Genomic DNA, 27,690 nt, shown 5'->3' with positions numbered 1-27,690 from the left:
TGTAATAATAACTTTTTCTTGACAACCCCTTGAAATCGTCTTCAATATTTTAAAAGTGTTATTGGTATATTATGGAACGTGATTGCAAAATCTCTTTCATTTATTGTGCAACATCTGTTGAAATAGCTGCAACTCTACAACAACAGGATTTAAAAGTTAAGGTTGAACCTGTTTATTACACTTGAGGCTTAAAGCGAAATGACATTTCGTTACTGGAAGTTGCACAATCAGTAGAAAATCCTTATTATTATTCTAGTCACGTGAATAACATCTAGGAACCTGTGTTTGAAGGTAAAGTGGAACACTGTTGAATGGTTCGTCAGACAGTGAAGGTGCTTCAACTCGCATGCAAGGTATAGTAAGGAAAATGACGAACCTTTTGCTGTTGATCTTTTGGCATATCTCTGTATTTTTGCCTGCATGTTTTGCCGCTACGAAAAGGTATGAAATCTTCATCAACAATATTATAAAGTCAACCTTTTAATTATTAATGACTTATTTGCTCATATATAACATTAAACAGTGAATTTTAGCAGACATTAATACAATAAAAGCAGCTTTAATATTGTTTTTAGACGACTATGTTTTGTAAAGGAAAATGTATGTTATATTGTAGGAATATATATGTAATTAAAGGACAGAATGCAAAATTTTCTCAATATATAAAATATTTTGTAGGATTTTACAGTTGCTTACAAAGTGGTATAACCATTAAATTTGGCTCAGCTAAAAATATTTGTCCATAATAGCCAACTTTATATCTTTCGTGCTTTATATTTCCTGAAGGATTATTCATTATTTCATTTCTTGCCAATAATAAGAAAAGCCCAAGAGTTAGCAGTGGGTGATAATGACTAATTGATTTCCCTCTAGTCTTACCCCGCAAAATTAGGGACAGCTAGCGCAGATAGCCCTTGTGTAGCTTTGCGCTAAATTCAAACCGAACCTAATAATTAAACTGTAAACTGGTCTTACTTATAATTTGTAATAGTTTTATAATATAAACCTAAATTTAATCATTTCATGCAATATATTTACCAATATTATAGTACAACTACTATTTTTGTTGAAATAAAGACCAGAGAATAAAATATACATTCTCACTATTCAGAGAAACGAGAACATTCCGCGAAAAAACGTGAGCAAAGCTTGTGAAACTTCTTGGAAGTGTTTGCACAACAACAAGTCCTACAAACAAATCATTCGTTACATTTAAAACATATTTTGTTCTGTTTTCCAGAAGTCTTCATCCATAAACCTCCTCTGACCTCTCAACACTGACTCGGTGTGAACTAGTGAAAACATATTTTGTTCTGTTTTCCAGAACTCTTCATCCATAAACCTCCTCTGACCTCTCAACACTGATTCGGTGTGAACTAGTGAATGCACGGGTTACATTTGTAAGCAATTAAAAATGTTACTGGAATAAAACGAAATAAACATATATTATAACTATATCTGAAGTCCATAATGTGTGTTGTTTGAAGTTTCTCAACTAACATTGATGAAAATGTATTTAACACACATAGCCTGACATAAACACGTAGACGAGACGGGCAAACGCCTATAGTAGTAAAATTAAGGAATAATATTACTGGAAACAAGGTTTTCTTCCTCTTACAGTAATGATAATCATCAGAAATGAGCCATACTGCTTGTATAAACTGTAACATATTCCACACCATTCTGTATTTATTATAGATCTTCTCCAATTATGGTATCACAGGTAACAATATCCAGGATGAATGGGTTGTGTCTTTTCATACAGAGTGTTATCCAACCCACTCTTTGGATACTGCAATGAATTTTACACAATATTTAATGCACCTAAAATGGGATTTTACTTTACTTAATGTGGAAAGCAGTGGTTCTATTTTTGTAAACAAATAATACCAGAAACGTCTCTAATATATTGTACAAAGTCAATATTTATTTTTTGACTTTTTCGCGCCATTTTATTACAGCTTATATTTCAGCAGGATCTGTAACCATTTGGTCACTTTTACTATGTGTTTAAAAACTTTACATTAAAAGTCATTTCTGTGGCTTCACTTTCACACTTATATTTTATTTAAACTGTGAAATTAAACAAGTAATCAAACAATAAAACGTGACTTAGTTTAATCATCATTCTCCCTGTAAAACATGCATTGTAAGTTACTTCAGCTATTGATAAGTAACTAGCACATTACAAGAACTAGATGGTATGACATGAAATACACACAAACGTTTTTTTCTATTTTCTTTATCTAACCTCATTTTTAAGTACCTAGGGGACATTTCTAATGTATAGAGATATCTGTCCACGTGTGTAAATATATCAATAGGTATAATTACAATCACTTGCCTGAATTCTACGTAGAAGTTCCACTATCTTCGTCGATGTTAGTATGTCGTATCTCATTGCCATATATATTTATATTCAGATTTTGTTGGGAACATTCGTTATAAATCTGACACTGAAGGATGTCATAGAGAGTAACTTGGAAGTCCAATCACAAATTTTTCAAGATATCTTTCAGCCAACTACTGCCATGCTGAGATATACTTTATAATGTAAGCATCACAGCTCGCTCCTATACACAACTAAATGTTTCTAAATGTCACGTTTATGAGCATTCAATCTATCCTATACAGCTCAGTTTTCTACCAGATCTAATCACCCATGAAACTCTGCAGTAGTGGCTTCTTAATATCTCATTTTGGCCCAGCTATACCAAAAACTAGATGCTGCACTATTTGTAACTTGTTCCAGCACTTGCTTACAGAGATAAAATCACTGAAGGGATTGGCCTAAGTGTTTCATCCCTTAACACTTCAAAATGGAGGATGATATGTTTCAAACTTCTGCTTTGTGTTGTTGTAATGTTGACAATATATGCCATAATATACATTATATGGGGGAATCAATGCAGTGCTCGAGTCAACGATAGCATTGACTCCTCTCTAGCCTTTGGATGTCTTGTTTGATGCCAACTGTTAAATTTCGGCTTATTTTTCCTTTAATTATGCTTTTGCAAAGAAATAAAATGGTCTGGAGCTTCTCTAACAGAAGGTTTTATTTGGTGAAAAGAACAAATACTTCGTACATAGACGAGCTTTAGCTTGTCCAGAGTACATTATACACTTGAGAAACATAATCTATCTGATGCAGCTTATCTCTTGACCCTTTCAAAGGAGTCATCCAGCAAAGGGATTTAGAGTTTTGGATGACGATCAATATGGTCTACTGCACATCCTATACCATAAGTAAGTTTTTCGTAGCCATTTTGTGACAGTTTCTTACCTCTTTTTTGATCCATGCGGGTCTGTTCAAGATTTATTGGTGTGATCAATTGTATTTGATAGACAAGACTGAAGTTAATCTGTTTTGTTGGGTGAACAGAGAATAAAACTCTAGAACTCCTCTTTGCTGGTTTGTTACATGATCAACCAAAATGTTAGAAGTCCTGAAACCTACTGTTGGACAATCAAAGAATAAATAAGCTGGAAATTACTTTCATTCGCCAGTGTAAACCCTTCACTTGAATGATATGTATTTAAAGGCATGTATGTCCTCACACAACTTTGCCTCAATCTTTATGAATATATTATAACATTTTTATTAAAGGTGAAGTTTCAGTTTAGTTGAATAACATTACAAACAAGCGTATCAGGTAAAAATAAGTTGGAATCCAACTTCGTATTCACAGCTTTTTGATTAGTTTATCACATACGCTTTCATTTCAAACAAATTATATAAATCACTTTTTCGAAAAGACGTTTTAGGAATGTCTGTTTATACAGTATATAATAATAAACTAACATTAAATGTAAATCTTTCATTAAAAGGGGTATTTCTGTACAAAGTCATTAAAGTTGAACAGTTTTTAAAAATCGAGATTTAAGTCTTTTACATATAATGATAACTTAAAACTTATTTACTGCAAACTAGTGATAAACTAATTTGTCCATAAAGGAAATAAATTAATTTCAAGCCAGATAATTTATTGTTACAAATAAATCTAATCAAAAACACGATATTTGCTTTAACAATCTTATCAGTTCAACAAGTGATTTGGCCAACAATTTTGACTTCATTCACTTAAATCACATGCTCAATCCTTTTAGAGACTGTATCTTTTCATACTGCCGGTAATTTTTGTACGTTATCATCATTTTTGTCACCACACACCAATAAACCAAAGTAAAAAAGTGTTACTCAGTAGTAACCTACGTTAGTTCTAAGATCGCAACCTCATTATTCAGAACAGATCATTAATTATAGAACCAAACAGATTCTTTGATCAATACAGCTGTATGAAGCATCGTTATTTACGCTAGTTGCTGAAGCTAATATCAGAGGACACTAAACGCTCTTTAGTTTAGAATTTCGCAAATTTATGCTTAAGAGTTCACATTGAATAATAATTGTCCAACCGGTATGGTTCTGTTGAAAACCTGAGCAAGAAACTGATAAATTAGCTTGCTTGGCCTAACCAATACTTACATATCTGCACTTTCTTTCATTCTATACTTTTTTAACTTCAAATCACTAGTCTTTAGTCAAAATGGCAAAAAAAACAACACTAAAAACGGCACACTTTACTTTTATTTTATGATATTAATTAAATAGTGTTACAACTTAAATGGAACGTTATATAATAATAATAATGGTTGATTTTGTATCTCACGATAGCTGGTATGAATATTAACACTTTTACCAAAATAAAGAAGAGTACAACGTTTCGATCTTATTGAGTCATCTTCAGGTTAAAATATACATTTTTACTTCAAGTGGGTTTCTCGTCATCCGAAGGATTGATTTTATTGTCTTACAATGATTCACTTGTGTCGATATAATTAAAATGAAATTAAAATAAACTAAATCATTGAGTTATTTATGGCTACTTAAATGAAAAGTTGTTTTGTAGAGGCTATTTGTTGACGATTCCATCAGAAGTTAAAACTGGAACTACAACTCAGGTCACGCTCACTTTCTTCAACGTCACTCGTAATGGAGCAGCGACACTTGTATTAAGAGATTCTAATAATAAAGTTTTGAGCTCTTCTACAGCCACAGTTATAAATGGTAAGTTAAAGTTCGCATGTGAGTTATTATCTTCATTAGTCAACAAGTGCTATTACTTAAAAACGTTCTTACTGTTCTGGTGTAAAATCACAACTCAAAAGTTCAAAAGAGTTTGATAAATTGTTCATAAAAGCTCGATGAAAATTGTAAGTTTCTGTTTATCATCTTTTTAAAGTAATACAGAATTACATCTGATTTTGTTATGAACCCAATTACACTCAAAGCAAAAATTAATAGATATACTTAATTTTACGTTTAAAACCAAACTCATCACTCACACGAATTTGTCTTCCAGTCTATTATAAATCGACAAAATTTAGATATAAATTTTCCTATATTTCTTATAATTATGTGTCATGATGTAAATCGTGTTTCAAATAACTTCATATAAAATTCATCAAAATATCGGTTATAGCATTACTAAGCATTTAAATTATAAACAAAATATAACACTGTATAGTACTTTAGTGGAGAGAAATAAAAACATTTTCACAGTTTCTGTTAAAATATATCTTTAATCGTATTCAGTTTCACTATGAGTAAATTGCATGTTACAGCACGTGCAAGAAATCCATTGGATCAATAAACTCAAGTATTTGCCTTGTTGTTTCATAACTCTTATAGAAATGAGCTGCCTCACATTCAATGAAAAGTTTAGAAGATGCAATGACATCTCAGATTGAGGTGTAAGTAATTTGAAACAAGAAGGACATACCAAGCTAAAGGTTTCATGGTTAAACTACTTCTCAATGAGCTTTCCAAATCACATAAAAATCACCATAAAATGTCTTATGTAAATATGTAATGGTTTCAATAAAGTGAATTATCAGAATAAAGTTTTTGATTAACAATAAAAGTTAAATCTAACTTCATTCTAATTTTACCAAGTAGATCAAATAAACCGTAAATGGAGATCTGTGGCGTCAGATGAGATATCCATTAGAATTATTTATAAATTAAGTATATTTTAACCTACAACGGGATCACTAATATCTGTGTAAAGTGAAATAATAATAATGATAGAAGAAATTGGGATAAAAGGGTCAGATTTGTTAAATTGATCTAAAAACCATTTTGATCAATACTATATGTACTGTTTCATAAAACTCTCTTTTACTCACATAGTGCGTCGAACATACATCTCATCACTATATGAAGCCTAGTTTTATTTTCCGATTAGTCCACGGCAAGAGTTACTGATTGGTTTGACATTTCCAAAACCAATATAACTTCGTGAAAAGTTGTAAAAGGAGTGATTTACTAGAGTTCACATTGATGTTTTCATATTTGTTTTAAATATTGTTTACATTGGTACGTACAACTTAGCTGATATTGCAGATATTTTCTGTAAAGGTTACTGAAAGTTGCTTACCACAATAAAACTAATAACCAAATAACTGTACTACAAATAACTGTACTAGTGTTTTAGGATTTTCTCGTACATTTCGCTGACGTTCACATACATAACTGTCTTGTCTCATCTTTTAAGGAAACCCCACAGACTTGGTTGTCAAAGTTGCACCAGATGCTCCTCGTGGTACAGCAGAGCTTGAAGTCAAGGGTGAAATTTCTGGTACTCCAGATTATCAATTCCATGGAAAGGGAAAATTGTACATCCGACCACAAAAAACTGTTATACTAATACAAACAGATAAACCTGCGTATAAACCGGGCCAGAAATGTAAATATATCAATATAGAAATAGGCTATCGATGTGTCTTACATTTATGAAATAACAATAAAGTTCACAAAAAGTGTACAAGGTGATTCACTATGCAAAAAAACGCATTATTAAAACAATTAATCAATAATGTATTGTTACTTTAAATCTAGTTTTGATTATCGCACGGGATTAATAGTACAGAAAACAATTTCGGTCTTTTTTTTCCTTTTCTCAGTGTTGTAAAATTGATAACATAAATATTACATGAAATGAAACAAACATTTAATCAGCAAATTCTACTACGTTTTGTTATAAATAATTGTTCATAAAATGTTTATTACACTTATTTTGTTGTTAAAATTTATTAACCAGTTTATATAGTTTAAACATACGTAGGTTGTAATTTATTGCATTATTCGTATTTTATTTCTTATATTAACGATAAAATGTCTAGATATTTTCATCCACAGTGAATATCAAATGCGAAATGAACTTACAAACATATTTTACTCAATAATTTGCAAAAATTCGTTTAATGGAAACTGCTATGTTAACTTTCAAAGTAATTCTAATTTAAAAATAATTACTTTTTTGCAATGAAATTCTTAATGCTTTGTTCAAAATTATAGCTGTTTACGTTAATGAGTTATGACTTAGACATTCAGAACTTCCAGAGGTTTGAAAAATAAGTTATTGTCCCTAATGTGTTGTTTTGTAAAGTCATTGTGAACTCTAATTTTAAAGTACTTCATATTTTTCTTGAACAAATATATATATTTTTTTATTTTAGTACTGTTTCGTGTGTTTCCTATGAACGCAAATTTACAGCCGATAGGTGGAGCTCATGAAAGGGTGAGAAATAATTTTATTTTATTATTTCTAATGCAATTATTACTAATTAATTTCCTTATGTCATGTTAGCAGCCCAGTGTGGCTTTGCTATAATAAAATACACACACACAGACATTCATATTAATAAAGATACTTATTGCCTTCAGTTGTCATTCTCTGTGTGAGCAAGTCGTATGTAAAAACTAATGATAATTATAATAACTTAAATATCTTGTTCATTGTGTGATTTTAGAGAAATAGTTGTAGTTGAAAACGTACAATATTTCCTTTGTCTTAGCTTAGAAAGGTAAACTGTTTTGTTTATCGAAATTCTCAAATAAAGAGAAAAATCAGACACACTCGCTTTTAGAGCTTTACATACAGAAAACTGGCATTCTAAGGTACTGTCCCAACATACATATAGTAAAAGCTTGTGTTCTATTTATGTATGTTTAGATATTTTTCACGAACAATCATGATAAAGGTTTATTTTAGGATCTGGTATCTACATTCTCTGCTAAAATCGCCACGTTTATATTTATAAATGCCTGAAAGTTAAAATCTCTGTACTTTGAACTGAAACCACCATTGAAGTAGGTAGTGACCGCAGTCTGAAAGTGAAAACGAAGAGTTTGTCATAGTTTGTTTCTAAAATAGGATATTTATCAAAATATATTTAGACACAGATAAAAAGTTCAAATTTGTCTTTTGGTCAGTATTTGGACTTATTCTTTATATCGAAAAAAGATCAGCTTTACTTTAACAAGTTTATTTTCTTCAATTCTGTGAAAATTATTCATTTCTCATTCTTCTTGTTACTTGCGTTTATTGCTCGAAAAATAAATCAGTGTATGTGAGAATACCACATTAATATAACTGACAACTGAGTCACTACTTAGCCTATTTGCCCCGTTGATTAAATTTGCATGCTTATATTTTCGTCTTACATAGCTTTTGTTCGTTAAAATAGCTTCTTTAGGCAGGTGATCCGATATTTTTCGTTGAGCAAAACACTAGTTGCGAAAAAATCGAAACTGATTTGCACCTCGTGAAAGTTTTATTTTTATGGTTACATCATAAATATAATACTGCTGTGCAAACTTTACCTTGGGGAATAATACACAGATTTTAAATCAAGCTACAAAACATAGCAAATGACAGTTAATCGAAGCTTAATTATTAGTGCGTTTTTTGCGTGCTATAGTAAACTGGAAGTATGTTGGATTTTAGGTTATTTATTAATATCGCGTTTCAAAACAAATACGTTCGTTATAACGTTTATATTAGATGTCTTCTTCCTAACCTTGCGAGTTCATTCATGTTATGCTGAGCCTCTGGTCTTACCAACATGTATAATAAACAGAATGTTACAATATTTTAAATATTCCATAATAAAGGAGACTTTGCTAGTTACCCTAAGTCATTTTTATGAACATATGATATAAAGTGTATTTGATTCAATTGTATTATTAACAAATATCTGAAAAACGTTTTATATATTTCACAGAACGTAATATGGATTGAAAATCCTTCCGGTATTCGAGTTGCACAGTGGAAAAACATGACGTTTAAAAAAGGTGAACACTTTATCTATTGTTATCCATAAATAAAAAAAATCAAACAGAAAGATTTAACATCCATTTTATACAGAGTATTTAAGAAGTGTCAGATAAAAATGTTAAAGAGCACAATTCTTTTAACGTAATTTTATGAATGTGCAACTATAATTCTTACCTAATTCATATGTATAATAAAATTTCTTTCATCGATTAAACTTACTAGCATCATACACAAAATCAGTAAATTAGGCAGAGTGGATCTACGTCACATAGTTCTATCAACTTCAAGTATCTTAAATCAATGATGTAAACGTTGAATAATACAGCATCAATCCATTATAGCTTGTTAAATTCCACACTCATACGAGATTTCCTGTCTCAAGAAATATTTTACTTAAATATTTCATTTTCACATGTTAATATAAATAACTGTCAACTTCCCATCCTATCTTTAAATGCAAATAAAATAAAATACAAAAAAATATATGTTTTACTACTTTATTACTTGTCTGAAACTTGAAACTGGTAAACATTGACAAATTTATAGAGGAATAATATGTAATATGTATTGCATTCTTTTCGACAATAAACAAATGGTATATTGTATATACCTTCCCATGATGCTAAAATATTTAACCTAATAGCTTACATAGCATCTCTACAGTATGATTTTCTCTAAAAAATGTATGATGTTTTAACGTTATACAAGAAATATTGTAGGATATAATTTCATGATCACTAATTACAGAGTTAAAGTAAATATAAAATTAAATTAATTGTTTAATGACAAAGTTCAATAGAGCTACAATTCTGTATCTTCCAGGAGTGAGAGAGTTTAGTTTGCCTTTATCAAAAGAACCTGTTCTTGGTAACTGGAAGATTTTTGCAATGTTTCCTGGTGTAACTACCACTACTACTCATCAGCAATTTGAAGTTTCTGAATATGGTAAGAAAACCAAAAACTTTAAAAAAAAAGTGAGATAGTCGTCTATAAAATAACTAATTTAACACTAGTGTGTAATAAAATATGAGTATGACACTTTAAATGTTCAAGTGTTCAGATAAGTTTCAAGCAATGTTTATCCTTTGAATTCGGAAAACGTTTGTGAAAAGTTTTTTTTTATTTTCACATTAAATTACCCAACTGATGAATAAAGTCTTGAATTTGTTGTAGTGTTACCAGTTACTTTAAATAGCAAATAAAATATTGTTATTGTAAACTGTGTGATATATGCAGCTATACTATGTTTTTCCTCCTGCCTTAGTTAATATATATTTATTGTTTTAAATATATAAAAATTAAGTAGGTATTTTTCATATATAAAGTCGATCTCACCTTAGTCACTCATTGAAATTAAGCCAGACATCTAGGGTGTCGCCTCTAATTTCTTGTCGGAAATAATACAGATATTTTTCGCTGCACGTTTGATAATGACCAAGAGATAAAACTTTCCTTGCTTTGAAGAAAGTGACAGTCTGTCATGTGAGTAGAAGGGAAGAATGATATCCTTATTATTAGTTTATACTGCTATGTTTTCTAATCTGGGCACAGTTTTCTTAAGTAGGAAATACGATTCAAGAAAACAACGTAAGATTAGATATTTCTCTCCAGTTAAAATGCCACATTACACATGTGTATTTTAACTTTGATTGTGTTTTGAAATAATGATTGTTTCACTGTGTCTAATTTTCGTTCAGTTTAGACGAGCACACAGCGCACATTAGAATACCACAGGTGAAATAGGATAGTTTGAGTACAACTGCTTATAAAGCTATGTCTGTTGAATACTAGTAATTAGTTGGTCTAAATTTATAACATTACTATTGGCAAGACAGTGGGATCACTCTAGTTTACAAAAATTAGGAGTTTAACATACCTAAATGTTATCATTTTATCTCCAGATAAGTGGGAATCGTTTATGAGTTTCTGACTTCTAATACACATAACCAAAAAAGCTAAAATATACACAATATAAAATACGTAGGTACATCTAATCACTTGAAGTACATGATGGCCTGCACCCTCTAAATAATACTATAGTAATTAATCAATAATGGTGCTCCAAAACAAAGTGAATTAAATTGTAAGACAGATTTGGAATATTTTTTATCATTACAAACAACCACTGTTATAGACTAGACTATGCAATCTTTATAGATACTTTTAAATGTTAACTTGCTGAGATGAAGTAAAATTAGCACATTGCACTAAATATTAATAATACTAGGCTCTATTTGTAATAAAATAACTGCTGTAATATGTTTGGTATACTACTTTATTATTATTATATCTTTCCCATACAATTTGTTACTTCTCTCGTGAAGTGCTTCCGAAGTTTGAAGTCCAAGTCTCTTCTCCAAGTTTTGTTCTTCGTGGAGATGAAGAAATTCCACTGACTATATGCGCAAAGTAAGCTTTACTACCAGCAAACTGAAGTTACATCACACTTATTAGAAATCTCTCAAGTATACAGATATCAAGTCAGTACTCTTGTATTGTAAACAGTAAGATTAGTGTTACGTAGAACTAGGATTTTATTGTTAATTTCATGTTAGTTTCTCAGAAGCACACAAAGGTTATGTTAGATAATTATATATAATACAATATTTTATTTAGAAAATTGTTATCAATTGTTAAGTATAGGTATCACTTCGTAGTTTATAAATACGTATTAATACATTCCTTTCAGATACACTTATGGACTTCCTGTTCGTGGAAACTTAACGTTCAAAATGTCAATAAAAACATTTAGCAGAAGGGAAAATGAGCTTCCGTTCCACGTTTACGAGAAAGAGGTGTGTATCGTGATAAAAACATTAAGAATATTTTCTTAAAAGCCTATTTCTAAATAAATAGAGCTGCAGGTAGAGATTTCCTTCTTATGATATACACGTGTAGTTGTATATATTAGCTGGAGAAAAGCTTCTTGTTTAAAGGATGAATTGTTTATGTAGATTTAGCATTATGTTATTCTACATAATATGTGTTATACACCAATGATTAATAAGATACTTAGGATTTAATGTTTTTATTTCCAAGAGGTGTAGTTTATTGGTAATTTCCAATTTGGTCATTTCTGTTTTTAATTTTTATGTTTAAATTATCCATTAATGTTTTCTTTAAAGTGTCATTTTTTTAAAAAAACAGTAGCGTTATTCGTCTGTTTAGGCCCAATAATTGTATCAAAATTTAATTCAGGAACATGTACATCATGAAATAGAAAACAACTGATTCTCTATTGATTATCAAATTCAGTGTTTTTTGGGATGACACTTGGCTTTTCACTATATCTGTTGCTATTGGTTTAATTATGTCTATTATGATGAAGATTGAATATTTTTATCAAATAATTTCTTTTTAATAATAATCAGACATTTTGTTAAAAAACAATTAAGGAAAACCTTCAGTAAATCTGACTTAGTTAATTAAAGTTGAAATTGAAAACTTGCAACTGGAATATTAGTTTGTACTTTAGTATCGAACATTTAATGGATGCTTAAATTATTTTTCATTGATTATCGTATTGTACATGTTTTATCTAAAGTTTTTAGGCAAAACTAATAACAATTAAAACAAATTAACGAAAGCTTGTTTATTAACGTCAATATTTTCTGTCTTTTTTAGATTTACGGTTGTTATGATTTGGCAGTAAATATTAAAGAGAAAGGGCTACATAGTAAAAGTGTACGGAATATTAAACTCGAGGCTTCTGTAGTTGAGAAAGGAACTGGTAAGTCTTACTGTGAAGGTTACTTTATTTTTATAACTGAGATTTAAAGCAAAACTAGCTAAAGTATTATAATTCCACCACATAAGTCGAAACCTGCATATGTAAAGTACAGATATTCGTATTTTAGTTGAAGCTTTAGGTTCTTGATACGAAAACATGATGAGATCTGAATCCAATAATATCTAGAGATATGCTTCTTAATGTATTAAATTGAAGAAAAATAGAATTTTAACACTTTAACTTTTCTCTTACATCTATTGTTTTCTGAAATATCTCGATGGGTTTTACTTAATCGTATCAAACCTCCCAATGAGTTAACTAACTATTTCTCATATTCTTACTAAATTATCATACGTTAATGATAAATAAGGAACAGGTAAGAGAACATTATTTTGTTTCAGGCAGATTATACTCACATACTAAGCAGTATTTTTTTTTCATTTGAAATCTATACTTAACAAGATATTAAATATATTAATTAAACTTTCAAAGTTGTTATAATGGATTAAACATAAATTAAATGCTAATAAACTATTGAACTATATTATACAAGTGGACTTTCGTAGTTGTGTATATATAGTATAAAGTTGAATGTTTCATTGTTTAACATTGGACAATTTTTAATTGGTAAAATCAACATATATACCATTTTCCAAATTCCGTGCTTATCTCTCAGGTTATAAGCATATAAAAATGATCGCGTAATTAAAAAAAATTAAGACAGAAAGATTCATATGAGGAAAAGTAATAATCTGATTTAATATTTGTATAATTTCTCAGGTGTTAAACAAAATACAACCAGTACAATTAAATACCACAACTTTCGATTGGAAATAGAGATAGATGGTGCCACAGAAGAATTTCGGCCACAACTTCCATATTTTGGCAGAGTAAGAAAACCTATTATATTCAATGTGTAAAATTGCAAGACCATCACTGTTACTTATATAAAAATAATTTTACACACGGCCACTATTAATAAAATAAACTTGTTACAGTTTAATTTCTCAGTAGTTTAATAGTAACTATTTTCAACAGCAAATTGTTTTTATGATATAGTTCTACAATATGAAGAAATTCTATAAGAACAAGAATATATGAAAATATATTTAGAAATTCTATAAGGACGAGAATATATGAAAGTGTATTAAGAAATTCTATGAGGACGAAAATATATTAAAAAGTATTCAAAAATTCTATGAGGACGAGAATATATGAAAATGTATTCAGAAGAACACTAAGAACAATACAATAAATATTTTTTTTAGAAAAATAGCAAAAATATTTCTTTAAATCAAACGAACGGTGATATATGTGAAACATACTTAAGAATACCATTTGTGAAATAGGTATTACCAATGATTGCCTTTATACCTATACTGATTCCTAGAAAGTGGAAGAAATTATTTCCAATAAAAATCCTACAGTAAACTATTTGTGGACGTATTATACATAAAATATACAAAAATAAAAAGACAGTACAGCCCTAGGAGCTTTGGAAAAACATTAAACAACAAAGATATAATGTATATTTGCTAGGAAACGTTTGAAACCTCATATAGTCATAACATTTATTTGTAAAATATCATATAGTTTTATATGCCTCAACCACTCGCCGTACTTCTAATACTTTCTCTTTTGTTGCTGTTGTTTTTGTTGATTTAGGCCAAAGCTAAGACTCCAAATGGTGACCCAGTTTCCGACGTTATTCTGTCACTATGTGCTGATATTTACGGCAGTTCTAGATATGTTAAGGTTCGTTCAGCATGTAAAAACTATACCACAGACAAGGATGGGTTTGCATATTTTGTTCTTCCTGCCGTTCCAAAACAAACGTCAATAATTGAACTTGAAGTGAGTTTATATTTGAAGTCAAGTTATGGTGTTTTACTTGAATGTAATAGCATAAAAAATCACATAACTATTTTATTTTAATAGTTACTGGAATATTGCAACATCTATTTTCTCATTAGAATTTGTTGGTTTAAAATTATACATGTATCAAATCTGCCTACTTTTTAAAATCAAGAGTCATTATTTGGAGCTTGACGATGTGAGATTTTTAACTTTTAATGTGCAAGTTTTATGAATAAATGTCACATTAGAGAGAGAAATAAGTACGCGTGGAAATAACTTGTGCATTTCCATTGATTAATTTTTCTGTTCTGTTGTTCCTCGAAGGGATAGCGGTAAGGTTACGGACTAGAGTCCGATGTTTAATTCACTCAGGTGAACCCAACTGATAATTCAGTTTGACTTTGCTCTAAATTAACTAATTATTATTATTATTTGCCTAGCCTGGCTTGATGTTTAGGATGCTCGATTATCAATCTCGGGTCTTTTGTTCAAATCGTTGTTACAGTACGTCTCTGTCCTTATACTCATGGGGGCGTTATATTGTTACGGTAAATCTCACTATCCGTTGGCAAAAGAACAGCCCAAGAGTTTAAGATATGTTCTATTCAGTAACTAATATGAATCTCGTATTAATGCTTAATTAGCATTGATTATTATATAGCCATCGAGTATCTTTACGTGAAAATAAAAATAAACCAAACCAATTGTGTTAGTTGGACTCGTGCATAACTTTTAGAAAGCTAGCGGATAAAAATTAAAAACGGCTAACGCTGATAGACCGTGATCAGTTTTGTGCAACTTTCCGAAAAAAAGAAAAATTCAATTCTCTGAGAAATTCTAAATGTAGATACGGCTATAAATTAGGTAGATGGTGTATTATCTAAAAATAAAAAAAATAAAAAACGTGTAACTTCTTTGAGCCCAAATGTACCATTTTATATCCACAAGTTATAATTATTTAGTTATTGTTTTCTAAGTGTAAGCACTGCATTAAGTGCTGCAGTGCGACCTGTTTAATGAGTCCTGAACTTACTTAGTTAAATACTTAATGAAGTGCTCAACATATATCTTATTATAACAATAAGAAATAGAATATGTACTTTTTCTGTTGATTATCTATATTTTCTTATAAGAAATGTCCATCCTTATAGGCCAAAGTGGTGGAGAACAACGAGATAAAGTTTACTCGGGATGCTTATAAGTCTTTAAATCCATGGTTCTCTCCAAGTAATAGCTACATCGAATTTGTTCCTCTGTGGAGTCCTTTAAAGTGTGGAAAATCTGAAAATATTACTTTCATGTTTACAGCTCCTGAAGATGTAGAAGAAATAACGTTTAATTACCAGGTAAGCACATTGTATGGAAATCTGTGATTCCTAAGTATTAATTCGTGAACGCATAGTTAAAGATAGTAAGAGTTATGCGAAATAATACGAGGCAATGCTTGATAGATTTTTACCTCTGTTTCGTTGTTTTTATTGGAGGGGACGTTTCAAGCTACTAGTACAAATGATCTTTACAAAGTTTAAACAGTGATTACGCATGAGACCCAGTTAAATGGATAAATCAGATTCTCACACATGAAATCCGTTTTAAAAACCACACCCACAAAGTTCAGGTTTCGAGTTTGTTCGTACTTTTTCGAAATAAACTTCAGTTTCTTTAATTGTTAATAATTTGCTACTCTTATACTTTAAGGTTTAATTAGAGATTTTCCTTTAATATCATTGAGAGTTCTGTAGGTTTGTTTGTTTGTAATTAAGCACAAAGCTACACAATGGGCTGTTTGTGCTCTGTCCGCCACCAGTATCAAACCCTGGATTCTAGCATTGTAAATCCGCAGACATTCTGCTGTGGCACCTTTGTAAAAGCAAAACTTCCCGAAATTGGACCCAAGGTTGCCTGTAGGGATTAGATTTCTTAACCAATCGAACCATTACACAGTAGTGTGTTCTTTGTCAGTTAGTCAGTAAACACTAAAATGACGTAACATAAGGGACGCCTTAACTTTCTAGTTTGTATTGTAATGACGTAAGTTAAAGGTACGCTTGTCACGAATCATAAGAATAATTATGCACTCTGTAGGTTACAACGCAGCATGACAACTTAAAAAAGCAAGAAATTAAATTATTTATTAATCTGAAGTTTGGTTCTATTTACACTTGAGACAGAACACTTTCAGGGAAACCCATGCAAATACATCTAGTCGCAATGCTTTTATAAGTTGAAAAACTTAGTGTATCTTCTTTCTGATGATTTATCGTTACCGTTAGAAGATATACTGGTTTACAGTCTTTTCAGATTCTTACACGTCTTTCATTTAAATAAAGGCCCGGGTGGTTAAAGTGCTCGACTCGTGATCTGAGGATTGCGGGTTGAATCCCTCGTCGCACCAAACATTTATGCCCTTTCAGCCGTGGGGACATTATAGTGTGACGTTCAATCCCACTATTCGTTGGTAAAAGCGTAGTCCAAGAGTTGGCGGTGGGTGGTGATGACTAGTTGCTTTCGTGTAGCTCTGCGCGAAATTCAAAGCAAACCAAACCAAACACAGCGGTAAGTCTGGGTATGTACATTTGCTTGAAACCAGGTTTCAGTACTCGTGATCAGAACAGCACAGTTAGCCTGTAACTCAGTTTTGTACTTGAGTACAAAATATATATCAGTGGTATTCATCACTCTGAATTAGGTAATAAAGCTGGCTGCTAATTTGACCAAATACTGGCTTTTGTTGAAAAATTGTTTGATTGAAACAAATATTAGCTTATTTTATTTTAAAGTGTTCAAACTTTACTGATGGATTTTAGAAGAATTTACCAAACCTTCTGTACAAACTAGAAAGTTTGTGTGACGGGATTAATATCGATGTTTGTTTGAGTTAAATATATTTTTATAATAATACGTAACTTAATACTGTTTAGTGTCTATTGCAAATTCCCCCCTATTCACTAAAGTTGTAGAAAATTCTCGAGTCTAAGAATAAATAACGTACTATGTGTGTATATAAATACTAGTTTTTGCAAGTATTGATTTCTTAGCTAAAAGTTGTAGAAACTCTCTTCTCAAGCTTATGAAAGGTAACCAAAGCAACGCGAAGAGGCAGTTGTTATTGTCGGTTTGCTACAGTTGGTTTACTATAAACATTGGAAGCTATAACTGAGATTAACATTTATTAATCGGGAGCTATAAATATCTAAGCAGGGACGTTTACAGATTTCGAACATTACCCTTTGACTTCAGAAGATTACCACTGGACGTTAGTATTTTTACGAAAACATTATATAACTTAAACTGCAATAAACCTCGTGTGTGATCAGCGAAGAGCTAGCTAGCTCCTCGTTAAGTAAATTGTATCTGCTGGTGTATTAACTAATTTGCTCGTCGTGAACCCTCGATAAGATAGCCAGTTTCAGACCAGATAGGAGACACCATATTATTTGTATGTTTGTTTATTAGTTGAATATAAATATCATTATTTATAATAACTATTATCGTAAATCGTACTATTGTTTGTATATTAAGAAAGAAACCTATGTATATCAATATTGTTCGCATGCATCATCATTTTTAACAAATCGACATAAATTGTAACTTAGATTTAGAAATTAATTTAAACAAACTTTTAGGCTAGTTGAAATGGTAATACGTAGCATAATAAACTGAAGGCTCGTCCGGGATAAATTACAGTACCTAATATCCGTTAAAACATTATAAATAAGAAATGGAAAGGCTGTCGTGTTAAGCCTGTAGTTTATAAAACCTTAGAGCGTAAACCTAATTTTTTTGTTAAAGTTTTTTCTTTGAAACAACTGTTTACAGAAGCTAGTTTAGCAAGACACGTTTAATCAACAACAACTCAAAGCAAATAATCTTTCAACATAAGTATTCATGTTTTACAGGTGGTGAGCAGTCGTGGAGTACAAAAAACGGGTAAAATAAGACACACCATCTCCAATGGCTCCATTTCTGAAGAAATTGTATCAGAATGGAATGAAAAACTTATATTTGAAGATAAACCGCGTGTTGGGAAATTGAACATTATTGTTACCCCAGATGAAAACAATAACTACGCTCCTGAAATTCGTATTTTATTATATTATGTTCGTTCTGATGGAGAAGTTGTAGCTGGAAGTCAAAAACTTAAAGTTGAAACTTGTCAAAGAAACCAGGTAAAATAATATATATTATACTAAAAGAATAAAATATTTCTAGTTTATGTCGATTTATTTGATAAAATATTTTACTTAAAGACATTTTTAAATTATGTATATTTTTTTACAAAATTTCTATTCAAATGTCGTATGTTAATATTCAGGAACAATTATCAATCTAAGGAATCTACGGTAATATTTTCATGTATTCATAGAATATCATAATTTCACACAGCAATACCAGAGACAGTTCTTTACTATAAAGGTCTTATGAAAAGACATTTTTATTCATTGCATATCTATGTAATTAAAAAGTATAAGAACTTCAATAAGTCTAAAGCAAATTATGTTTAATTTCAATATCTTTCTCTTTGATTTTTATGCTTAGAAAGTTTTCGAGAACTAGTAACGATGTCACAATATAACATTGTAACAATATGTTATATATTTTTAATGTCAAATTCACTTATTTGTTTGACACTACAGTAGTGTTTCAACATATCAAATCTGAATACCTAAACCTTTAGCTAGTTAAGATGTATGAATGTGCTTTAAGTTAATGATCTATAGTTTTCAGTTCTTCTAGTAAAAAGTATGCCCAATTTAACGGTATATATGTATGTGTAAAATTTCCGTTTATTAAGTAACACAAACATTTATATATTGTTAATTTAACATTCGTTCTAATTTCTTTTCTTACATGGATTAACTTAGTACTATTTTGAATTTCTTAATCATATTCGAATACTAAGTTTTTATAAACCAAATTCAGAATAGTACCAATAGTACGAAGAAAGGAATTATATATATATACACACACTTTAGTAATCATTTAAGAGACGTCATGACGAGAATTATCGAATATAAACTGATTTTGTTTGTTTAACGTTTGAACCAAATTTAAATGACACCTATCAAGAAGATACTTTGAATTAATAATGAATTAAAGAAGTTTTTATATTATATCAGGTAATCCCTTCAGTAATGTCCGATTTTAGGTTCAGAAAGAGAGAAAGTATTTCACTCTTTTAATGTTATTTAATCAATAATGTGTGTTCCATTATTATTAATTACCTTCTGCCAACGATTCATAAGCTTCTGAATGTCCCTTCCATAAAATTCTTGGGGTTTGGAGGAAAACAATGTAGAAAGGGTAGTTTTGACATCTTTATGTGTTCCAAGCTCTTTTTCATCAAGATGCAAACTTCGGAATAGATGATAATCAGATGGAACAAGGTCTGGAGAATAAGGAGGATGTGGAAGGTTTTCCCAGTCTAGCTCTTCAGTTTTTGCAGATGTGATTATTGCTGTATGTGGCCTGTATTATCCTGGTGTAATATTACACCTTTACGACTGATCAAAACAGGCCTCTTTTCTTTCAGTGCAACATTCAAGCGCTCTAACAGTTGACAACAGAAGTCTGATGCAATCCTGGCATTGCGTGGCAGCAACTCAAAGTGGATCACACCAACAATATCCCACCAAACACTTGACAAGACTTTCCTAGGATGGAGGTCCATTTTAGGTTGTGCTTTAGCCAGGTTACCTGCATTGAACCACTGTCTGCGGCGCTTAACATTTTTATAATATATCCATTTTTCATCTTCAGTCACTAACTTGTCCAAAAATGATGAATTACGTTCACAAGAGTGCAGAGAAGTGCAAATGTTTACTCTTGCTCTAAGGCTGGCTTCTATCGAATCATGTAGGACCCATTTTCCAAGTTTTGACACCTTTCCAAGCTGTTGCAGATGACGGTGAACTGTTGAATGGGTTGAATTAAGCTTCTGTGCTAGTTCTTCATCTGTTACAACACAATCCTCATCAAGTGCAGCCAGCAGCACGTCATCATTAAACTCAACAGGATGACCTGAACGTAGCGCATCACTTAAGCTGTAGTAACCTGATCTGAACTTCTGAAATCACCTTCGTTGGACATTTTATTTTATTGAGAGACTCAGAACAATAAACACCTTGAATGTTTTGTGTAGTTTCTGGTGCACTATTGCTTTTTTTATACACGTCGTACTACATATTTTAGTCATTAAAGCCTTTTGTGAAGACAGAAATGATGATGCACTTTCTGTATTAAGTTTTCGGACATTACTTATAAGATGACCTGATATATTCTTCTTCACAGAGCCCAGATAAGTTACAAATGTATCTAAAAATCAAATGCTTATTGAGATTCCTTGTTCTGGTTTTAAATAAGAAATGATTTAGAAAACGTGACATCCCTTTATTGACATTACATCACTTTATCTTAAAACAATTTCTGTTTATGTTTATCTTTTCTAGTTTACGCCACGGAGTTTTTCAATTTCTTTGTTTCTCAGTCTTATTTTACTGTTTATAAAAGTTTTAGATCGTTGACCATAGACTTGTATTTAACAAGTGACGATGAGAAGAGAACTCAATTATCAATGACGTGGAGTATTTGATAAAAAAAACTCAGGATCAGACTCATCAGACTTAAGAAGGATTTAAACCTAGAACCAACCCTACATAGTCAGGTGGTTAGTGCACTCGACTCGTAATCCAAGGGTCAGGGATTCGAATCCCCATCACACCAAACATGCTCGCCCTTTCAGCCGTGGGGGCGTTATAAAGTGACGGTCAATCCCACTATTCATTGGTAAAAGAGTAGCCCGAGAGTTGGTGGTGGGTGATGATGACTAGCTGCCTTCCCTCTAGTCTTACACTGCTAAATTAGGGATGGCTAGCGCAGATAGTCTTTGTGTAGCTTTGCGCGAAATTCAAAAACAAATATACCAAATTACCAAGGTTGACAGGTTTTTTTGTTGGCGAGAGTGAAAAAAAGCAGACGTATTTTTGATCTTAGCAAATGTATAATGGAAAATTGAGTGAAGAGCAAGTTTGTAGAGAACCTATCACTTTATATAATTCTATATGGACTACTCACCATTTGAAGTTACGAGCCATACCGGCCGAAATGCCGAAGAAGACCGGCAAGCCGAAAGATGCAATGGCGTCGAAAATTGAAAGCCTAGGTCAATGTTCAACAAAAAGTAAGTCGGATGTAGGTGGCCTAACCGTAAATGAAATATAAATTTAAAAACTTTAATAGATACTGGCTAAAGAAGAACTAAAAACTATAGCTTCCCCAGTGGATGTTACTCAAATTAAAGATAGGAAAAAAAAAGAACAAAATATATAAAGTAATTGAAGAAAATATAAAATTTACTGCTGTCGACAATAAAGCTGAGGCTACATTGTTAGACAATGAAAAACTAACAACTAGTAACAAAAATGATAAAAACTCCACTTTGGATATTGAAACTAACACAAATTCGGAACCTAACGAAACAAATTCTGACGACGAAGGCTTCACACAAGTGAAGACTAGAAGTCAGAAAAAACAGACAAACAAACACTAACAAGCACAGAAACACACACAAAATTCGTATCTAAATTACCAAAAAACGCCATAATTATACAAGGCATTCCAGGAAACTACAACCAACCACAACTAGTAAGAGAAATATTCAGGTGTAAACCTAAAATTAACATTACTAACATTAAGCGTCTGTATCGCGGCGGGGTCCTTGTTCAAGGACAGGAACCTGCTGACCTTAGTAGATTACTGAAAGAATGGCCTTCAGACGCTTTTAAACATAATTATACACTTACCTGGAGCTAGGCCAACACCAAAATCTTTTGTAATCACGGGGTTGCACCTCTCTATTGACATATTAAGGATGAATTAACTGAACTAAACATTAAACACGTTTCAGTGGAATGAATAATTTCTAATATGACTAAAAAACCAACTAATCTAATTAAAATAGTTACGGAAAATACCCAAGAAATAGCCCAGCTAATAAATAATGGTATCACATTGTGGTATTATAAATACACAGAAAAACAAACCAAAACACCATCATTGGTTGTAACACAGTGTTACCAATGCCAAAGGTTTGGATATGTAGCAGCAGCATGCCAAGCAACTGCGCGCTGTGTAGGCTGTGGAGATAATCACCACATATCTCATTGTACCAAACTAAACCCCAAATCTGTAATTATGGGGAAGAACACACGGCAAATTACAAAGGATGCCAAAAGTACAAATTTATTAAGGCACACTTATACCAACTTAAAAATCCAAACATGAACAAGCCACAAACAAACAAAATCCAAGAACAATCAAAATCAACTAGTACTCAAACACCACAAAACACAAACGCACAAACAAACTCGTATGCTGCAGTAGTCAAGAAAACATCATTTCTTCAGGAAAAATCATCAACAAGTAATGAAGATTTACCTAAAACAACTGAAGACACACACAAAACCACATCTATGAATATTGAAAATACACTAACCAATGCCATTACTTCCACCTTTTCTGAAATATTGACAGAATACACAAATCCTAATAATGAAAACAACCTAACAGATATAATCATAAAAATAACTGGGAAAAACATCGAAAAACACTTACCATAAATGTTTACATACATCATGAACTCTGTTAAACATGTATAATTTCACAGTATTACACATCAATATCCAGAGTGCTATTGCTTCCAACACCTTTCCCCGTTAAATTTGTACATCTGATAAAATCAAATTTAAATAATTAATAAAATAGTGCTAAATTAAAACAGCCACCTACGTGGACAAGGCTAAAGTTGATATTACTCCATATTAATCAGTCAATTTTCAACAATGTAATGGAAGAAGGAAGAGGTCTCGGTATACCTGATCCTCTTGGGTATAAAAATTATATATACCCAAATACCAGAGACAGACAGGGAAGGTAGCTACTTATCACCACCCACTTTGGTTACTCTTTTACCAACGAATAATGGAATTGACCGTCACATTATAACACCCCCACGGATGAAAGGGCGAGCATGTTTCGTATGACGGGGATTCGAACCCGCGACCCTCGGATTACGGGTCGAACGCCTTAGCCCACCTGGCCATGCCGGACCGGAATTAGAAATAAAACAAAGACAGGTTTGTTAGAGTTTACATCTTCCAAACAGGTTTATCAATTCCTAAAATACCAGCTGGCAGTTTGTGTTTCATAAGTAAAATATGTATTGTACTATTAATTTATTTCATTGCAAAAAATAAAATAAAAACTATAAGAATGAGAATGCATTCAAAGAATGTTTATGGTGCTAAAAATACAAGTGCAACATTTTAATATTCATTATCTAAAGGTGTGGCTACTAGATCTTAAGTTATAGATATGGAAATTCATATACTGATTTATTCAGTTTTGTATGTTGAGTCTCTACATTTCTGAGTTGAAAACTTAATCAGTATTTGCCGGAACACACGAAAATATACACTTTAATGGCAATAATAAAAGGACTGAAGTTTACAGATATTAAATATAAATAGGATGAGCCTTGAAGACTTACCGCTGTCCCACCTATGGACACTTGGAGAGAAAAGTTTAACCATAAATAATTTAACATGAATACCCTATTTATTATTGTATAAAAATTATTAATATAATTTGTCAACTGTTTGAAATTTGGAAACAATGAATTTCTACTAGTATTTAGGGTATAAATAAGTAATGATATATGTTTTAATCTTTTAATTTAAAGGTACTTCTTGATATTGAAGGGGAACAACAAAGACCAGGTGATGATACCACAATCAAAATACAGGCAGCAGAAGGTTCGACATGCGGACTATCGTTTCTAGATAAAAGTGTACATCTTCTACGTGGTAGCAAAGCTCTTACTCCAAATTTGGTAAAGTTTTAAAATAAACTTATTAAATTTACAAAATCATTTTAAACTTAAACATCTTAAGCTAAACCAGACAAGTGCCTCAAAACTAATTGAAATTGTTCTCGACAAATATAATTTAATATATCGATTATTTAGATCTCAAGATATCTTTTTAACTAAATGAGATTTCTTTTAGAATTTATAGTTTGTGAAGGTTTTTTTCTCCATTATTCGCTGACGTATCTTAGTGGTTAGTGTAATAATCGCTAAATCTGAGGGCATGTTGTTCTCCGTAGTCTAGGGCCTTGTGTGCATTATAAAAGTGACTGTAAAACCCACTATTCGATTACAGATTCCTAACAATTTGTACTAGGTGCTCTCGATTAGCAGTGTTCTTTGTAATCTATTGGTTCAAAATTAAAGATCAGATAGTGCAAACCTTTGGTAGCTTTATGTGAACATTCCCAACAACATATATTCGTTCTTCACTGAAAAAAGCATTTCAACATGCTTGCGAAGAGATTTATTCTCTGTATGTAAGATATCGAAAGAACGTATTTTCTTTATATATGTCCACAAAATAGATTCTCATTACTCTAGGTTTTTTACAGACAATTCAGACAGTATTTTAATTTATTGCTTGATATCTTCATAAATGCTGGTTTCTGGTACACTAGACGGTGTTGATACTGTGCATTTTTCTCTTTTCTTTATTTTCATACTTGGAAGTACTTCTTTTCTTTATACACTGCTGGCCAAAATCTTAAGGCCAATGAACATAAAGACAAAATATGCAATTTGCGTTGTTAGACTCAACTACTTATTTGAGTAGAGCTTCGAGAAATGAAAATATGAAAAGGGAAAATAAAAAGGAAAAACATTTTTAGCATTTAAAAGGGAAAATATGAAAACTATGAAATTAGCCTAAATACTAGCTGGTCAAAAGTTTAAGACCATACTGAAACAAAGCGTTACTCGGTAAACACGTAACGAAATTTAGTCATTTGTGTTCAAGCATTAGTGTTACATTGGGTAAAAACATAGCAAAGGCTAAAAAGTTGACAGAGTTTAAACGTGGCAGAATTGTCGAGCTGCAAAAGCAAGGTCTCTCTCAACGTGCCATCGCTGGTGAGATTGGGAGTAGTAAAACTGTTGTTGCAAATTTCTTAAAAAACCCTGAGGGATACGGAACGAGAATTTCAAGTGGTCGGCCCAAGAAATTTTCGCCGGCGTTGAGCAGGAGGATTCGACGAGTTGACCGGCAAGATACCAGCCGATCGTCGAACCAGATTAAGGTTCTTATTGACGCATAATGCAGCTTAAAACAATAAGACGGCATCTACGAGAGAAAGGCTTTAAATCCATAAACGTCTTCAAAGGCCACGCCTCCTTCCACACCACGAAACAACTCGGTTAAAATTGGCTGCGAAGCACCAAACATGGGGCGCAGAAAAGTGAAAGAAGGTTTTGTTTTCTGATGAGAAAAAAATTAACCTGGATGGTCCAAATGGCTTTCAACATTACTGATAAGGATATCCCACCGGAGACATTTTGTACACGACACAGTGGAGGAAGTTCCATCATGATCTGGGGTGCTTTCTCTTTCCATGTAACAATGGAGCTTCAGGTTATATAGGGGCGTCAAACAACAGCTGACTACATTAGCATGTTGGAGAGAGCATCCTTATTGACTGAAGGTCCTCGCTTGTGTGAAAATGACTGGATATTTTAGCAGGACAACGCTGCAATCCACAATGCCCGCAGGACAAAGGACTTTTTCATGGCGAATAACGCGATTCTTTTGGATCATCCACCGTGTTTGCCCGAACTGAACCTCATTGAAAATGTTTGGGGGTGAATGGCAAGGGAAGTCTATAGAAATGGACGTCAATTCCAAACAGTGCATGATCTTCGTGAAGCCATCTTCACCACTTGGAATAACATTCCAGCCAGCCTTCTGCAAACGCTTATATGGACCATGCCAAAGCGAATATTTGAAGTTATTCGCAATGACGACCGTGCAACTCACTACTGAGACCTCTTGTTGGGCACTTCATACCCTGTTTAGGGCTTCTTTTTGGTATGGTCTTAAACTTTTGACCAGCTAGTATTTAGGCTAATTTCATAGCGTTCACATTTTCTCTATTAAATGCTAAAAAAGTTTTTTATTTTCCCTTTTTTATTTTCATCATTCGAAGGTCTACTGAAATAAATGGTTGAGTCTATCAACGCAAAATGCATATTTTGTCTTTATGTTCATTGGCCTTAAGATTTTGGCCAGCAGTGTACATGTCTATTAAAACAAATTCTTATTATTCTAGGTTTTGGAGCTTTTTCGTCAAAACAACAAAGCTCCAATTGTGCTGGATCAGTCAACTCCAGACCGGGAATACTGTTCTCAATGTAAGTGTTTTAATTTTTGCATTTCCTGTATGAAAAAAGAATCGTAAAGATTTATGAAAGGAGTATAAGAACGATGTTGGTCTGGAACCGTCAAAAACTTCAATAAGAGAATTGCTTTGTAGATTGTTGTGTGTGTTATGTGTAAACGAATGTGAATACTGAAATAAAAATTTTACTAACAACCACAGCCGATATGAAGATGCTGTGAAACGAGATATATCAAAACCATCTTTTTACATTGTATGTCTGGTGATTTGAATTGTTCTTCATTTAACACAGTAAACCTATACTTGTATGGTATTTGGAAAATAGATAGCATTAATACTATTAATATATTACTATTGGGAAGTTTATCTTATAGTCGTTTCCCACGAAGAATATTCATCCACTCAGATCATAAAGGTGGGTTTTGATGAGAGGTTTAAATTTTCCAAAAGGTGAGTATCCCTTGTTCTTTATAGTCCTGAAAAACAAAGAAATGTGGATTAGTTTAGGGCACTAGGACCAACTAGAAAGACATGTGTAAAAAGTCTCACTTCGTACTTAGTAGGTAAAGTACGGTGTCTTATAACAGATGAGAATCCACAGTCATAAAGGTCTATGGGAAAAGTCTTCCACGTTTTAAGGCAAATTACAAGTCTCATAGTTTATTTTGACCTGGAATGGCCAAGCGTGTTAAGGCGTGCAACTCGTAATCTGAGGGTCGC

The 27,690-nt window shown here is 31.9% G+C and overlaps 1 protein-coding gene across 1 annotated transcript in view; it reads left to right on the top strand.

Moving 5' to 3' along the window:
* The first annotated feature begins 261 nt into the window (after window positions 1-261).
* Window positions 262-27,690, top strand: part of LOC143249528 (pregnancy zone protein-like) — a 59,584-nt gene continuing 32,155 nt past the window's right edge. The window contains exons 1-15 of the mRNA XM_076499534.1: window positions 262-441; window positions 4,914-5,071; window positions 6,561-6,752; window positions 7,525-7,586; window positions 9,073-9,142; window positions 9,948-10,070; window positions 11,450-11,534; window positions 11,815-11,920; window positions 12,750-12,855; window positions 13,636-13,745; window positions 14,521-14,709; window positions 15,864-16,058; window positions 18,612-18,881; window positions 24,452-24,601; window positions 26,902-26,983. Coding sequence (XP_076355649.1) covers window positions 347-441; window positions 4,914-5,071; window positions 6,561-6,752; window positions 7,525-7,586; window positions 9,073-9,142; window positions 9,948-10,070; window positions 11,450-11,534; window positions 11,815-11,920; window positions 12,750-12,855; window positions 13,636-13,745; window positions 14,521-14,709; window positions 15,864-16,058; window positions 18,612-18,881; window positions 24,452-24,601; window positions 26,902-26,983 — 1,993 coding nt within the window. The 5' untranslated portion in view covers window positions 262-346. The remainder of the gene's footprint in view (window positions 442-4,913; window positions 5,072-6,560; window positions 6,753-7,524; window positions 7,587-9,072; window positions 9,143-9,947; window positions 10,071-11,449; window positions 11,535-11,814; window positions 11,921-12,749; window positions 12,856-13,635; window positions 13,746-14,520; window positions 14,710-15,863; window positions 16,059-18,611; window positions 18,882-24,451; window positions 24,602-26,901; window positions 26,984-27,690) is intronic.

Source organism: Tachypleus tridentatus, chromosome 4 (genome assembly GCF_004210375.1).
Source record: "Tachypleus tridentatus isolate NWPU-2018 chromosome 4, ASM421037v1, whole genome shotgun sequence".
Lineage (NCBI taxonomy): Eukaryota > Metazoa > Arthropoda > Merostomata > Xiphosura > Limulidae > Tachypleus > Tachypleus tridentatus.
This window is presented reverse-complemented; position numbering and strand designations above follow the sequence as displayed.